Here is a 17,796-nt window from a genome sequence, read left to right as displayed (position 1 = left end):
GATGCAGTCATTTTATAGACAGCATCTTTACAGTGAGGGAAGAAGAAAAGGTATCTATTTATTATGCTCCAAAATTTCTTAACCTTATAACCTCGCAAATGTATCACTAAAAGAAAAAGATCAGCGTCTGAGCCGCCTGGTATGGGAACTCTGTCTACTGTGTTAGGAGTATCCCCTGATGAACATGTGCACACACAAGCAAAGCCGCAGTAGGAGATAACAGGCTTAAAGACGCTCGGTGGGGTTGTAGTTTGTTCGCAACGGTTAACCTCACAACCTCTGACCTCAGAGGTGTAGACGGAGGCTCCAAGCAGACAAAAGGAGGATGACGCCATGGGAAGGGAGGCTGGGAGAATAGACAGTAGAGAGATAAAGACATAAGAAATGAGCAGCGAGAGGAGGTTAAAGTGGAGATATGAAGATTAGAATGAGAGGGGAGAACAAAAAGAGAGCCAGAGTGAGGAGGAAGAAGAAGAATGTACTGAAAAAGACAGGAAGTTGTCAGTGGTGGAAAGACCATCAGGAGCACTGGGGCAGGGTGTCTGGACAGTCAACCAGCGATAATGTAGCAGCAGCATAAGCTGACAGACATCTGAGTCTTCACATTAAACACAACTTTCACTCTCACCACAGGGCCACAAAAGGATATTACTGCTCTTACACACACAAACCATGGTGCATGCAAACTGTGCACCTGCCTGTCCACCATCATTCGCATTTACAGGGTGGCCTGATTCAGCGTGTCAGTCCGCCCCTGGAAGTAGTCCTTTCCTAATGGGTTAAACACAGGCAGTCACTGGTCAGTCAAGAGTCAGTCCACAGCGTCACCTCCCATAAAACACTACATTGACATTTGAACACCACACAGTTGGTGTTAAACAAACAAGACATAAGGTTAAAAGCTTTATGAGCTTCCAAGGTGCAGGTAGGCAGATTTTATGAGCTCTGGTTAAAGCCAGGCTAGCAGTTTCATTCTTTTTCACACTAGGCTAAGCTAAGCTAAGCTAAGCTACTATGCCACATGTGGTAACTAATAATAGTCACATTAAACAACAAAGTCCACAACAGTCCTAATGAATCAGACTCCACCACTGAGCTCTTCTAAGCAGGTTCAATTAATATTCCACCCAGGTTTAACAGGAGGGAGGTGACAATCATACCTGTCTCTCTCTCCCTGTCCCATCACCCCTCCAACCCAGGTCTATTATCCCTGACCCCCACATTCAGCACATACCAAAGATCAAAGCCTGACAAGACCCTGAAGAGCACTCTCACTGTTTCCACAATTCCACTGCTCAGGTGCTCAGACTGAGTACCTGTGCCTCTGTGTGTGTGTCCGTGTTCTTGTGCAGGTCCAGAGCAGGTGAAAAGGGGATTTTACAACAGCACTGAACAATGTTGGACTACAAATAAATAAAATAAACCAGTTTTTGGCTTGTTCTGTGGGCTACAGCCCCACCCCAAAGCTGGCCTGTTTAACCTGTTACCTAACAGATGAATGAATTTCGTAATGCACTTCTGCTTGTTATGTCCACAGTCTCCATAGGCTAATTTAGAGCATAACAGGCATAATTAGAAATGTGACTTATACACTGAAGCAACTTATACATGTTTTTACTCTTCAACAAGGCTGTTTGCTAAAAGCCACTTATACTCTGGTGCGATTTATAGTCTGGAAAATCCAGTACGTCAAGTGCAAGATGCAGATGTATCACAAATTTACAACTTTTCAAAACATAAACATCTACTCTATTTTTCACCTTTTGGCATCCCTTCTGTCATTCCTGTTGTCCAGTCCACTTAAAAAACATAACTGTCAACCTCTTGGTGCTGGATAGTCTGTGAATCTCTAAAACATCAGGATTCATTCTCTGGGAACCAGGAATATCTGTGCAAGATTTCATGGCAGTGCAACCAACAGGTTTTGAAATAGCACCTGAGGATGTAGACATCCCTAAACTCATGCTGCAGCAACCCTGCATATTGAATTATTAGGCATGTCCGCTCAGTCTGTTATGTTAAACACATGCTAAAGAAGACAACTGTTTTAAATGTCGTGTCACTTCATTATAATGGTCAGCAGTCAGAGCCATGAAATGAATTAAAGCTTGCTTCTGAAAACCGGCTATAATCGACATAACTGTAAACACATTTTGCAAAGACATGGTAATCGGCATATGGTCCAAATCCTTTCTCAGCCATGAAAACTTAATCTCTTTCTATGACTGATGAGCAGAAGCTGTATTTGATTTCAGCCTGGTTTGTATGCGTGACGTAAGAAGAAACCTCAGGAGGAAAGAAGGAAGCCCCAGCACTCAGATGTGTGTGTGTTTCTGCGTGTGAGAGAGAAAGACACATCATCGAAAGACAGAAATGAAAAAGAGTACATGAAGCAGCAGTCACACACCTGTTAGATGTCATTTTAGGCGAACAGATGAAACCAGCGTTGTCCTCCTCTACCTACATCAGTGCGTCACTAACCCTTTAACCCCAAGTCTCTATACCTCCCACAACTTGTCTATTTTTCATCATCCCATCAGCCTTCATCTGTGCGGCTGCTACATTCGAATAGCAAACAGAGCCAAACAACAGCAGCAGCACTGGTTGTAGGAAAGACCCCCCAGGACACAAAGAAAATCAGGCCACACTGGCCAGTGTTTGACCCCAGGGGCCTGCCAACTGGGTTGAAATAACAAAACCACCCCCTTCACTTACCCCCACCCCCCCGTCGGGACTCTCTCTGAGCGCCGATAAGCATCAAAACTCCAGAGTCATATGTGAGAAAAAAACAACTTAGGGGGAAAAGGAGTCTGGAACGCATATAGACATGTTTTTAATGAGTGAGACACTTAAACCAGACTTTGTTTTTTATGGCTTCAGGCCTCAAATTACTCTTAGATTATTACCCTACTAATATCTATACGTTTGATCTAGGTTTCAGCAACAAAAGTCTAGGTTAAATAAGACGCATAAACTCGAAGCTGTCCAAATATGTGAAGAACGGTTTCCCAAGTCACATACTTTTGGAAATTGTGCATCATTGATTAGACACATTTTTCCGTTCAGCTTGAATGTGCTCCTTTCTTTTTTTCATTACATTCATGACTAATAGGAGAGTGAAGTGGAGTTGAGCTGAGCATAGCAGGAGATTTTGTATTTAACTCACATTATTATTTATTTTCACAGAAAATGAAGTCTTTGTTATGTTGCATCCTTTCTTGAGCATGATTATGAAGAAATACAGGGGAATTACTTAACATATTAGTTGCATTAGTTAAAGTTATTTATACTTTTAGTCTCTAAACTATCTGTATTTTATTTAGTTATGTCTTTTTAAGTATCTTAAATTTCTATCACATTTCATCATGTGGAGGTGCAGGTGTAATAAATAGTGCTTAATGACACTAATATGCTTTTAAAATCCTAAATTTCAAAAACTCAAAAGTAAAGTATTCAAGTAAAAATGCCTCTGTATTTGAGTACAATACTAAGTAAACACACATTCCAACACTGATCCACATTGTTTAGGTCAATGGGTTTTACAGTTATTGGACAGGGTCTGTGATATATGAGTCAGTTATTTGGTCAATACAGTAAATCACAGACGCTTCAGCTGATTACAGCGACTACACCAGCCCACATGAGTATGCTAACCAAAAAAGAAAAGCAGCTGCAGTGAAGCTATGATTCACTGTTTGTCCTCCAAATGCTCTGATTCCAACCAGCACTAAAAGACACACACACACACACACACGCACGCACACGCACGCACACACACACACACACACACGCACCTCATGGCCTCATACACCTTCCACTGTGCTCTGTGAAGCAGTTAGTGCTGCATCAGAACCAGAGCTGATGAAAAATGGATGTGCAAAAAGAGCAGCATAGAGAAAGGCTGCAAAAGAGGTAAACAGGTTCATGAAAGAGAGGCCGAGGGAGGGAATGAGAAGCACTGGGTATAAGATGTTTTTATACACTAGAAAGAGCTCTCTAATATGTATATAATATACCTGAACTCTAAGATTCGGGGAGAAGGCTCTGTAGTTGCCAAGAAAAACCATTCATACCAAAAACAAGAGAACATCAAGTGTTTATTCAAATGTTTAAAATCAGTCAATTTTCCTGACAAGTGACCTGCTGTGGTGTCATATGTCAAACTCATGTCAACTGACGGGGTTACAGATGAAAGGATTAAAGACTGACGTCGCATCTCCTACCAATAGTCAATACCGATCACAACCTTTTAGTTCCTAAGGGCTGTCGCAATGATTTAGTGTTGTGCTTAAAGTTAGGGGACTCACAAGAGTCATATTAAAAAAGAGACTTGCCAAAATCGAAGCAGCAGATGCTGATGTGTAGTCTCTGCTGCAGCGTCAAGAGCCAAAATCCTTCATTTCCCATAATACAACTCAATAGTGTCATTTGTGTGACTGTCTAGTACATTTTCACAATGAAAATATGGCTCACCACTTAGGCACTAAGACACTACCTATTTTGTCATTTAGTGGGAAGGTATTTATAGCAAAGACACGGCCTCAGGTTGTCCCGTTTAAAAATGTGACAAACTGTAAGCACTGTGCGATTACCAGCCATTTTGTGTCTGTTCTTGCAAAAGATTGTTAAACAAAATGGGAGACCTGGTGCAGCTCCACTCCACTCTTTAGAGTAAGACTAAGTAAGAACTAACAGGTGCATGGAGAGACAAAAAGATGAATCATGGAGCAAAAAGAGAAAAGAGTGAAAAATGAAGGTCGAGGGAAGATGGATGAGCGAGTCCACAGAGGCTCCTGATGTAATGGAGGTAAGAGGCTATTTTGAGAACAGTGTCGCAAGTGGAGGAGCCAGAACAGACTTTAACACAGACAGACATGTTTTTTTTTTTTTTTTTTTTAAATACTTCACATGCAAAAACCACAAGACTCCTCTTTTGTCAAGAGAACTTCATGCCTCATAAGTTCCAAATTATAGATAAGGATGTAAGTGCCTTTATAACATCAGCCAACAATCTACAGTTTCATGTACAGAGGGGTGGGTTGTACCTAAACGACTCAGCGCAGTCTGTGAGAAAGTATTTGTGCTATAATCAGATTGTGTGCATGATCACATCTAATCATGCAGGGGCACGTAACCTCATTTATTCAAGATGGTGTAATGTCAAAGTAATCCTTCCAAAGGCAAATATTAGACAGTCATTTATTCCTGATTCTTCTTTGCATGAAGATACAAAAACCTCACAAACTGGTAGCACAATAGAGGAAGGCTGCACTAAATAAAAGATGCTGAGTCTTATAGTGGTGATGGATTGGGGCAGAGTATCTGTAACAGTCCCCTGGGGCACTGAACAGGCCAAGTCCCGCTGGCCAGTCCTGATATATTCAATAACACCATCAACACAAGCCAATGATTATCAGGGAGGGAAACCGTCATCACAGTTCCAACATCGCTGACGCCAAGGACAAAACGCTGATACTGTGTGGTCATGTGTATTTGTGCATGACTGAAGAAGGGTCATTTTCCAATTTGTGTTAATACAATTCCAAACACGACATGAAATAAATATGTCTGCACTTGAAAGAGCTGATCTTTCTTTTTGAATCTGTTTCTTTATGCAATTTTTTTTTATGCGCACTTCATCTTTAGTGAATTTATGACATCTCAGCATTAACAGTCCAACACAGAGCTGTAAAGCAGAGGTTCCCTAAGGAAAACCTCTGTCCCCGATGTGTACAGTTTGCAGATGTCTATCGATCGCAGCCAGGCCAACCAATAACTGATGGTTTCCCCTTGTTCAGCCTTTACAGGCCTGAGGTGAAATTATTCCACTACTCATCAACAAATACAGAAAGACAAAAGCAAATGAAGTGTGACTAAATGAACATTTGTGAGGCAGAGCTACGTCTTTTTAAGCTTCTGTTCTTTCTAATAGATCGATATCTTTATGAAATATATATGCAATAGTAAGTAAAATCACATCAGGTTGTTTTGTTTTTTGGACTGAAAGATAAAAATAATATTCATGTTTTGCTGTAAACAATTTAATGGATGACTGAACTGGAAAGATTAGTTGGGAAGATCTGCTGGAAAAAAGAACAACCATATAAAATTATGTAACTGAAGTTTTGATGTGTTGGGATTCAGTCCTGTGGACTCATTATTAGATCAAACTGTTAGGATGAAGCCTAATTTGTAAGGGGTGGAGAGGGAAGACAGAGAAAAGGGCTGTGTTTTTTTTCACATCATCAACCATACGTCTGTTTTTTTGGGTTTTTTTTTTTTATTGTAATGGAGCTGGCGGTGAATCTGAGAGATGGAAGACAGGAAGCTGGCTGGGGGGGGGGACAGACTAATTAGCAGAGAGCCACATCCTGTTTCTCCTCAACAAAAATGAGGGAAAAAAAATTAATAATTTTGATTTAGTTTCCCCTTTGGACAAGAAATCACAATGGAAAGTTCATCATTCCAGTTGTTTACCAGAGCTTAGAGAGTGGTTGTAATTTACAGTATATGCAGATGTTGGGGATGTAGTTTGTCTTTACATTAGCAAATGAAAACCTCCTTCATGCTTGGATTGCATTCCCCAGTTTGAATAAATCACACTTGGTTGGATTAGGTAGAAGCTGCAGTGCTGTTTTGTTTTTGTGCACTCATTTGACTTTGTTTACTGAACAACCTCCATCATTTCACTTTTTTGCTCTAACTCTTCTCATAGAAATTCACTGAACTCACTTTGAAGCACTAAATAGACGTGTTGGTTTTGACGGTGAAGACAAGCCTGTGGATCAGTGAACTATTTAGCAATAAGCATGGTGAGATTGGACATGTCTGTGTTAGATTTTCTACATTAGCTCAGTAGATGTTCAGTCAATAGAAGGTAAAAGACTTTCTTTTAAACTTTGAAAGAATATTTGTTTATTTTGCAAGCAAACATTTGAGAATAAGTAGCGTAGGTACCTGAACACACACACACACACACACACACACACACACACACACACACATAGTGTACTTATAAAATCAGTCAGGAGGGAGGACTCAAGGAACAATCAACATATTCATCTGCTTTTATGCCACACTGGCCCAGTCCCTCATCTAACGTTCTCGCTCTTTCTCAAACTTTTCTCTCTCTCTCTCCACACTCATCCCTTCTTCTCCTGCCCAGCCAAAACACTTCTCTACCCCTTCGCCTGTTGGTTCCTTCCTCTTGTTTTGGGCTGCTGCACACAGGGGCCGCCGGTTTGTCTCTGTTGTAGCCCGTCCTCAATGGATCCTCTGTGTGACCCCTTCCCCCCCCCAACCCCCCCCCCCCCCCCACGCTCTTTCTCTCTTTCTGTTTAACAGGATAATCAGAGCCACAGTAGTGTCCGATCAGCCGCAGCTCATTATACAGGAACGTACAAGCCTAAATCAGTGTGCTACATTACATAACACAACGTTGGATCATTGAATTCACCTGCTGCTGCAGGGGCTGACGTGACGTGGGTCATGTGCTGAAGCTGTTATTTGTGGAGTGGACTGAATGAGCACCCTAATACTGAATTTACTGTGCACACACATAACTGTATCTGCCCTCACCTTGTTTAGCACAGTATCATTGTAACACTGACTGAGGAGTGATTTTATTTAGTGCAAGGTTAATGTGACCAGGCAAGGAACCAAACGTGCATGGGCAACATTCAGAGAAGCCCCCCCCCCCTTCTCTTTCTGGATTATTTTATCTCATCTGCAAGTTACCCATAACACCCTTCTCACCAGAGCCAGAGATATGCTCACATGTACAGTATCTTTGCAGACCTATAATTTCAGCCTCATGAGAGACTTTGTAAACTCTTGCAAGAATTAGAGGAATTGCTCCCCTCCCACACCGAGGATGAGATCGAAATACAGATAGGCAGCATGTTACCGTAAACAATGTCTTGTTTCACGCATTAAAATGTCAAATCCACCATCGCGCAACAAATGGCAAACATTGCGCAAGCTTTTTAGGCCTAATCATAATAGTTCTGTCATGTTTGAACAGAATTTGGACATTTTCCAAAAGAGAGACCTACAATTTGTGTGAGCGACAAATGAAAACAGCAATGAAACAGATTCCATTTCTGACAGGAGCTTCAGAGATGAATTTATGACACTGGGTGTTTGGGAAATAAAAGTATGGCGTAAACAGACACACAGTTCGAAGGAGGTTGTGTCAACATGTATAAAGTGTGTTTACATACAATCTAATAATTCCAGTGTGACCAACGTGTGCAGCTTTAATTACTGTAATTCAGTGAAGAATCTTCACCAGATGACATGAGTTGATTAAGACCAAACTCACATGAATAACATGATTTATCACTTTGTTTTGTATTTATCCATGTGTCTGATAAGCCAAGAGCAGTGGTTGGAAAATAGTTTACATTTTTGAGCTAAAGGCAAAATATCTTGGAAACACCCAAATATTTAGATGAAATACGATATTTTGTGCCATCAATCTAACGTTTTCTGTATTGTAGGTCACAATCAACGCAACCTTCTGCAAACCCTGTAAACACCACTTGAATCGTGACCTTAATGTGATTATTCCGATAGCACTTGTGAGTTTGCCGGAGACGAAGAGTAATGAGGAAGGCGGGTCGGTGTTGTGGTCAAAGAGGCATTTCTAAAATTCCTCTGCGGAGCAAGGAGGATATTTAGCGACTGTGTGTCAAGCACACACTGTCAAACACACCTACACACACACACACACACACACCTAGCCCTCTCTCTCTGAGGACACATATATACAGTATAGATAATTGGATGACATGTCCTCTGGCTTTGTGATGTGGATTTTTCACTATTTTCTCACATTTCTCAGACCAAACAATAAATCAGTGAATAAAAATAATCTGTAGCGTAGATGACAATAAAAATCATTATTAATTGTAGCCCCATTGCTCACTTGTGAGGTATTAACATGTATAGAAATCTTCTGGAGAAGTCTGGATGTGTGTTACAACACGTACACAAAACAGATTTGATGTGATTTCAGCAGAAGAGACTATCATTTCATAGCATCATATCTGTCATCGCCTTTTTTTTTTGCAGCCACATTGTGTCTGTAAATTAATCTTGGCCTTCAAAACAGAACAATAATACATTTCACTGAGACAAATACTCTCAAACTGTAAGGCCCATTCAGCTCGTCGTGATGAAATTAGCTCATGTTAAAGTGTCTATCGCTGATTTTTGCTCAATTTGACAGAGATCTGAATAACTTCCCCTTTGGCCTGGACTATTGATGTGATATTTGTAGAAGTATCACAGCCAGTGCTGTGTTACCTGAGATAATAACTTCAGGTCATAACAAAAACATCCAACTATCAGATTATTGTCAATTCTCTGGAAATAACTGCACACACACACACGCACACACACACACACACTAAACACAACCCACGTTAGAGAACAAGCCAAAGTAGCTCAGACTACAATCTTTGAGCTAATGTCTGGACCTTTCAGGAAAGGAAACCTCTCAGCTCTTTAAAAAAAAAAACAGAAACATCAATAAATCCATTTAGTTCTACGAGGTGTGAACAGAGCAGGTGGTGAAACACACATGGTCATTAGTGTGTACTTTCCAAATATTCATTCACACAGTGCTGAGCAATTTACACCAAGGCGACAGTGCAGAGTCAGCAAGATGCCTCAGATGATGGCAGCTGTGTGGCCAAGGAAATGACTGATGTATGTCTCATTTATTTATTAAATTAATCGAAGAGACACAAACTCATTTATGATCTGGCTTAATGTTAATTATCTGGTTTACACTGTTTTCAGAGGGTCCTGTAGATAAACTGGGACTCTGACACTTAATTGAAGGGTTTTAATATTTATTAATATTCTGAAGTCATGAGGTCAAAATGATTGATTCAATTATACTGACAATGTTTTCATAGTAATTACTCCTGTTTCAACTAAAAATGCCAAACATTCTCTGACTGTATTAGAAAAATAAAAATCTCTGTTGCTGCCATTTTATTGATGAAATTATTAATAAGATTATCAGATTAATAGTAATTAATTCAACACACTGTACAATATGTTGCAATAATACACTGATAATGATTATAATGGTGAAATTGGCGTATTTCTCAATTGGTTTTAAATTAATTATGATTGTTACAATATTTCTTCTTAAATTTATGTTTATTTTCACTTTTCCAACGTTTTTCTTTGAGTTCCCCTAATTTTTTTGATGTTTGCTACTTAAACAGAAACCACACAAGTGAGCTGAGTGTAATCACGAGCCTGTTACCATCAGTGTCACAGTCTAATTCAATAATCCATCACTGCTCTGCGCTTCGACCAAGGTCCCGTAAGTCAAAATGTGCTGTGGGCTGAGCAGACTGTGTGGCTGTAAATCTGAACCGGGCCGAGCTGCTGGCGTTTACTGCGGGACTGCAGACAACTCGACCCATTACTCAGCAAAAACAGCGTCAGGCGCACATGGAGCCTGTGCGCCGCAGCACGTCACTGATGCGCAGAGACAATTTTTAGAGGATGACGGGTTTGTTTGCAAACACACGGGTAAAACAGAAAAAGAAGCTGAGAGCAGGGAGCAGAATAAATATCCTGAAATGAACAAACACAGCTCTCTGGGCTGGTGCAGACAGGGACTGGTATTAAAAGGCGTCACAAGCTGCTGTACCTTGCTGTCGAGGACGCTGTCTTCCTCCTGGAGCACCTTCACCTCCGCGCTCAGCTCCCCGGCGGAGGCTGAGGCTGAAGCTGATGCATCCTCCTGACTCTTCCCGTCCCGCTGCGCTGAGCTCTCTGCTCCCATGGCGAACAATCACAAAGGTGAACTCTTCTCGTCTTTTAGGCTAAAAGAAGCTCCGCGCCAAATCGCACTGCTGTGATGCGGTAAGGCCAGTGTCAGAGCCTTCAGATTGCGAGCTCTACGATGCAGCTCCGCCCCGGGGTGGCCTGGGTCTGGAGTGATGAAGTGCCAGGACCTGCAAACTCTTTTTGGACGCCCCCACCTCCTCCACCTCCCTTCAGCATCACATGGGGCTCCTGTGCGCCGCAGCACGCTTTGCTGCATCAGAGACGGTGCTGATGGAGGAGAGAAAGAGAGTGACAGAGAAGAGGAGAAGAGTTTGATCGGAAATCAGATCCTTCCTTAGAGATTATCAGGCTAAATTGAATTAGAGCTGGTAGAAAACATATCACTGATGAATAGGAAAAAACCCTGCAGCCCATCAAGTCTTAAAAAACCAACACAGGAGCCTTGGGAAGATATAAGGAACTTTAAAAACAGTTAAGTGGAATCAGAAAAGTATTGCTTTGTCCTTGAGGGGAATTGGTAGTCGGAGTACACACAGATAAGGTTTCAACTTGAGTTTTAACTTTGAATAAGACTATAGTTTAGTTTTCTCTTTCTCATTTTAAATGTGATTACTGCTTCTTTTCACAGCACATTAACTTAAGGCTGCAGCTACCAGCAGAAACTTTATTGATTTATTCACAAAACAAAATCACCTCTAAAATGTATACAGCACTGGAGCTGAAAATCTATTTTCTCAATCAGATTCTTACTAAAAGCAGTAAAATCCTACATAAAAAGTTTTCTGCCAAAGTTGCAACATGTTAGAGTGTGAAATAATCAAATTAATAAGTGGAATATTTGAGTCCAGAGCTTTCTTTTAGTTAATGTAAAAATCGTTTACTAATCTTACTGTTTTTTTAAGTGGGATTTGTTTCTTATCAATTTATCGTAAAGCTAATGATTCTTTTATGTCAAGCTAATTCAATCAGCCTTGTAAATACAATGAATGAACATAAATGTTTTTTATCCTCTGATCTTTTCTTTCTCTCATAAACAAAAAAGTACCCATAGATCAAGCATGTTCAAACAGAGCCTCAACACACGGCTCCTGTATAATCACAGAATAATTTCAAACATGTGCCTGAGAGCCATAATGAACCAAGACAGAAAAGCCCATTAGAAGTTTACAGTGCATGTAGAAAGATGAGTTAGTGAGTGACCTTCAGCACGGCAGGCTGATCAGCAGTACTGCTGGTGTCATCTGAAAGGGAGGGGGGGGGTTCACATTAAAGTGAAAGCCGTCAATAAAACAGTGAGGTGAGGGCGTATTAAAAGACTCAAAGCATGTTCTCTCACACATTTTCACTCTCATTCACAGTAAATGGGGATTCTCCAGACCTCTGTCCAAACACACTGGGCTGAGTGTGTTCTGCTGACTACCAGCATTAACATAAAGGATTCCCAAATATGACAGGAGGAATGAGAAAGAGTTGACAAAGCACAGGCACATATCCAATCAGCACTTATTTATAGAATCTGAACATGTATGTAAACTCCACTTGATACTTCAATTGACACATGAGCTACATAGTCAGCAATAACATGTTGTGCTTAGACAGCTGAATGAGGACTGATGTCTGGCTCACAGAGACACTTTCTCACAAGCAAATGAAGATTTACACTCCAAGACAAGATGGGTGAAAACGTACAGATGTGTTTGCACAGTGATTGCTGGACTAAATGTGATGTGATGCAAAGCAGACACTATAACAGGCATTTGCTAATGCAAATAAAACAAATTTAAAATGAATATGGAACATCTGCAACAGTTATGAAATAAATAATCACTCGGTTCTGAATAGTCTCTGGACCCTGGGTCAAGTTATCAAATAAACACAAGGAAACTGACAGTAAACCTGAGACTCTCACAGCCTCTAGTTAGTAATTCAGCTTCCCATTTTCTGATCCATTTCCCAACAGCTGTGCAGACATTCAAAGGGACCTGTCCTTGGTACTGAAATTAGCCAGTCTGGTAAATATGAGTGTGTAAAGAGCCAAAACAACTGGAGACCTTAGCAGTCAGAAGCTCAACATAAATAACTCTAACCTGAAAAAACAGGGACTTCATAGAACATTACAAAGCAACAATGAAGCTCCTCGTCATTAACCCCATGTCCCCATCACCTCAAAACAATCGCACTAAATATGCAGTTGGAGCATCACACAGTTAGAGGGTAAATACAAAGACTTCCCAGGTGTGGAATGTCAGGTTTGACAGGCACACAGATGTGCACTCATGTACAGTACATAGGCTAGATACTGCAAACAGAAACACTGAAGAATGACAGATGCTGCACCCTAGAGAGAGGCTGCACAGCCTGTTTGCTTTCAGGCAGGCTTCCTACACAAGAACAGCCCACTATGGGAGCAAAGCTGCACTTGGGAAATACAGGAAAAACATTCATTTTACATTTAAGCATCTCTTTGGAAACTCATTAGATAACAGAAAGAAAGTGAATGTGCCCAAACAACAGATGGGTTAAAGCACAAGTCAACTGCTGGGTGTGAAAACACAAACACAGTTTTGGGGCAAAAAGTATTTATTTAAAATGCGTATACACTTTAGATACTTGAGAACCAAAAATGAAAACAACTGAAAGCAATACAAAATGTGTTAATGGAACAAAAGAAGCTTTTACTTTGTAATGTAATGTTTGATTGAAACTTTGTACAATAAACTTTAACAATACTTTCAGCCACATCTGACATCTCCTCTATTGTCTTTGAATGACCCCAAGAACAGACTTGCCAGGAGAGCCAGATGCTGGATGGTACTTACAGACATTGTAAGTGCTGTGCTACATTCAGAGGTCTGTATACAAACCAGTTAAAACCAGCAATGCAGAGAGGTGGAAAAGGAAAATCTTAACTGTTGTTTCCATGTATATTCAGGGATCCCTGTTGGAAGCCAGCCACCTTGCTTAAAACTAAAACCATCTCTTCCAACATAAAAAAACAACTGTAGACTGTAAAACATGTGACACAAACAGACATTTTTTGGCTCAATAGCACGAGAAATAGTTATCCCATCAAACAACATGGAATATTTCGAAGAGAAGGGTTATCATCAAGCAACATATTATCACATTATCATTAAGGAACATCAGAATTACTGCTAACAAATAATAAGTGTAGTGATTTTTCTCAGCAGAACAGCAGCTTAGACATTCTGCAGCATCCAGGTTGACAAACTGGAGAAGTCATAACTAGATGCAAACACTATTATGGCTTTTTTCTTTTTAAACAGGAATTTCATAAATAAATACAGAAGCTCATTTCACATAAAATGTTTTTTAAGGCATGTATAAAACCTGAACCACTGTTCTAAGACATTTAAGTAACTTTTTTCACAAAAAAATAAGACGAAGTCTATGAAAACAGTAAAACTGTAAACAGTAAAATTAGGTGGTTTTGAAGACTTCCATACACAGAAAACACTGGACAAAGATCAAACGCACACACATACAGCATATATGATAACATGATACGGCTGTAGGCTGTCGTACTTGACATATCACACAGATGTGCAAATACAGCGTTAAGCTAATGCTCCAGTAATTTGTTTTTCTTTCTCTTCGGCACATGTTACAGTGATGTAAGGGAGTGTTTGGTTGGCTGGGTAGATTAAGAAAACATTTCCTGTCAATCATAGAGAGCATGGAGCTTAAGATCATAAAAACAGAGCAGAGCCTGAGAGAGAAACAAGAAGATGAATTTAACTGAGTATGAGTGAGAGGGAGTGTAGCCTCACAGACTGCAGTCCTGGCACTGAGTGAATGAGGTAGTTAATGGAAAACTCCAGGGAGGAAATAGTTTCATGTAACAACTTACTGTATACAGACAACGACTACTCGTAAAACGCTTCTAATGGACCAATGCCAGCTCAATTAGATGGCTGCGGGAGAAGAATATGGACATGATAATACCTATATGGATATCTGCTCAGAAGAGCCCAGTGATCTCCTCTGTGACGGGGTCAAGGTCAATGTCGTAGAAACACGGTCGGGTTGGCAGACCAGGCATGGTGCTCATCTAAGGAACAGAGACCAAAAACAGTGTAAGAACTTTATTGTCAGAGAGCGTAAACAAAGAGAGTAAAGGAGGGCAAGAGCGTACAGGAGGACAAAAATGTACAAAAAAAAAAAATCCCGCAGAATATGTGAATTAACCAAAACAGGGTTTTTCAGCATTGGGTAAAGGCTGGATCTAACTGTCCAACAAATATCAGCAATTGGTTAGAGTCATTTAGGTCCAGAGAGACAGACCATCAATGTGTTGACAACCTCCTTTAGCCATATACAAACATTGTCTAAATATAGATAACAAAGGCTAAATATAGATAACAAAAGGCTAAATATGGATAACAAAAGGCTAAATATGGATAACAAAAGGCTGCACTTTAGAGATGAGAGTTCAGTGCCTGCATATAAAGTTACAACAGTGGTATTGACCACTGCTCTGATGGATTTTTCCCATAAAGGAAGTGTGCCAGATATTCTGGTCCTCTGACAATCAGAACTTTTAATCCTCGACACATTAACAAGACTGATGTTCAGTACTTCAGGGCTGAACATCTGAAACTGTGGAAACTCCTAATTATTAGGTTTTCTGAAATAATGAGGTGGAAAAATCTTTCTGTGGTTTCCCATTTGGCTGATAGCTTCTATCAGGGAGAGCAATGGAACTGGGAAATTTCTCTCTAAGGAAATCTGACGAGGACAGGACAAAGTGTGGGAATGGAGGCTCACATGTACAGTTGACTAAATATTTTTCCTCTCCCAAAATCCAGTGAGCTCATCCCGTCCAAGCTGAGAAGTGAATTATCAGGCTCATTAGACAGCGAGCGACATTCTTAGCATGCCGCTCCCTCCTTCTGACCCCGGGCCAGTTTTATGGGCCCATTAGTGGAAATGAGACAAGAGGAAGTGACCAGCCAATTTCCTGTCTGAGGAAACGCAGCTCTACAAGTAAACGAGGAGTACATGCAGTACAATACACCGGATGCTATTCACCACCTCTCTGATTGTTGGTTGCAGTTACATGACACTGTTCTGACCATGTCCACCAAGAAGGCTTTAACCACAGATGATTCAGACTATAAATAATCCATGAGTCACTATGCATTACATTGTATTCTAATGGAACACAAAAACAATTATTTTTCTGACTGCATTCCTCCAGTCAATTGATCTTTGGATGCCCTTCCTCTTGGCACTTCACTTGGACAGTTAACCTTTACTGTGAAGAATCATGTGGAAAACAATCGTGGCCTAGTAACTTTCAGAGGTGTGATGTTGAGACCTGAAACCTCCAGCTCACACAAACATCTTGTATCCTGTGGTTAAATTTTGAAATGAAAAATGTTTTTCTGTCTCAGTGTCAGACAGGTTGGTGATCTGTCCAGGGTGTACCCCGCCTCTCACCCAATCTCACCCAATTGGCTCCAACCCCCCAAGACCCTGGATGTGCCAGGATAAGCAGTAGATGACAGATGGAAACAGTAGACATCCAGAGAACTGTACTATAATTACAATACAATGTGGTCAGTGGTCTTTCCCCCAAATGTACTACACTAGAACTGAACCTGTCTTTCTATGATTAATAAAGCAGGGCTATATGAGAAACACGGTCCACTGCTCCTCGCTAAGACAACAGTTTTATTTATACAGTTTATTTGCTTAAATAAAACAAGCCACAAGTTGCTACTTACCAGGAATAATATGACTTAAACCTTTTACAAAAAAACATTTGAATTGAAAACTTTCCCTTTACTTCTCATCTCTTTAGACTAAAACATTAGCCAGGACATTTAAATATGAGGAGAAAGTAAAACATGTACACAAGCAGTTTAGGTTTGAAAAGCAACAAAAGATACACTGTTCTGTTGGTCCTCCTCTGAAGCCTGAGAACAAGTAGGCACTTGCAAAAATAATACAGTGTGGCTAAAGTTGGAAACTCCACTCAGCCAATTCAGTCCCTCCATTATGTCCTAACACAATGCACCTTTGTTGGGGAAAAGACTGGAGGAGACAGTGTAGCTGAATTTCTGCCCCCTGCTGATATTGGAGATGACAAATAACAAATAGTGCAGCTGCTGAAGAGGAGGAGTGAGGAGATTACAAAATCCAATTACAAGAGTTTCTAGTCAGGATTAAAGGAACAGCAAATTACAGTAAGTGTGAAATCTAACATGTAATTAAAGGACAAAGCCAGTAATTTTCTATGATTTTCCACAAATCCCAAACAGACTAAACCAACAATGAATTTAATTGACTTCTCGTGCTCCATATTACAGGGAAAGAAGTTAGCGGAGTACTGTAAACAGCAGAGATCACACACATGCCTAGTTGACGCTTCCACGCTTCAAAGGCTTGAGAAAGTGACAGCCATTCTTAGTGTTGAGACAACTTCTACAGACAGAAACATTAGTTCATGTGGTAAATGGCATTGAACCATTATATGCTGTGCCTTGTTTTCATTGTAACTGAAGCTGTAGTCAAAAACACAAGCTCAGCTTATTTACTGAGCTGGATTTACTCAGCTTGTTGTCTTTAGGGTCATTAACATGACCAAAGTCAACTTTCATCTCATGCGTGTTGTCTTTTATAAGTGAAACACAGTCTGTTAACCAACCTACAACTTGTTAAACATCAACGGAATATCCAGCAAAGGAAGGAGTTTCCATAAATTGGAACTGTTTGGGGTTTAATGGTGCAGTGAAGGCGGCTCTAACGGGATATAAACCCTTCAGAGATGTATTGTTCTGCTCGCAGCCCCTCCCTCACATATCTAAAGAGTGACATCAACCGCTTCCTGATTCTTCACCCAGTACAGACCCTCTCCTCCATCTAAAGAACTTGTTCTCACACCCACACCCTCCCCACCTCAGCACTGTCGGTGAGATCTCTCCACCTCTTGGGGTCAAGTGTGACCTCGGG

The 17,796-nt window shown here is 40.6% G+C and overlaps 2 protein-coding genes across 2 annotated transcripts in view; both read right to left on the bottom strand.

Annotated features, from left to right (window-relative positions):
* The window catches only part of akap12b (A kinase (PRKA) anchor protein 12b), a 33,494-nt gene extending 22,573 nt beyond the window's left edge, over positions 1-10,921 (bottom strand). The window contains exon 1 of the mRNA XM_026318485.2: positions 10,679-10,921. Coding sequence (XP_026174270.1) covers positions 10,679-10,813 — 135 coding nt within the window. The 5' untranslated portion in view covers positions 10,814-10,921. The remainder of the gene's footprint in view (positions 1-10,678) is intronic.
* Positions 10,922-13,388: 2,467 nt separating this feature from the next.
* The window catches only part of mthfd1l (methylenetetrahydrofolate dehydrogenase (NADP+ dependent) 1 like), a 30,294-nt gene continuing 25,886 nt past the window's right edge, over positions 13,389-17,796 (bottom strand). The window contains exon 27 of the mRNA XM_026318469.2: positions 13,389-14,890. Coding sequence (XP_026174254.1) covers positions 14,801-14,890 — 90 coding nt within the window. The 3' untranslated portion in view covers positions 13,389-14,800. The remainder of the gene's footprint in view (positions 14,891-17,796) is intronic.

Source organism: Mastacembelus armatus, chromosome 24 (assembly GCF_900324485.2).
Source record: "Mastacembelus armatus chromosome 24, fMasArm1.2, whole genome shotgun sequence".
Taxonomy (NCBI): Eukaryota; Metazoa; Chordata; class Actinopteri; order Synbranchiformes; family Mastacembelidae; genus Mastacembelus; species Mastacembelus armatus.
This window is presented reverse-complemented; position numbering and strand designations above follow the sequence as displayed.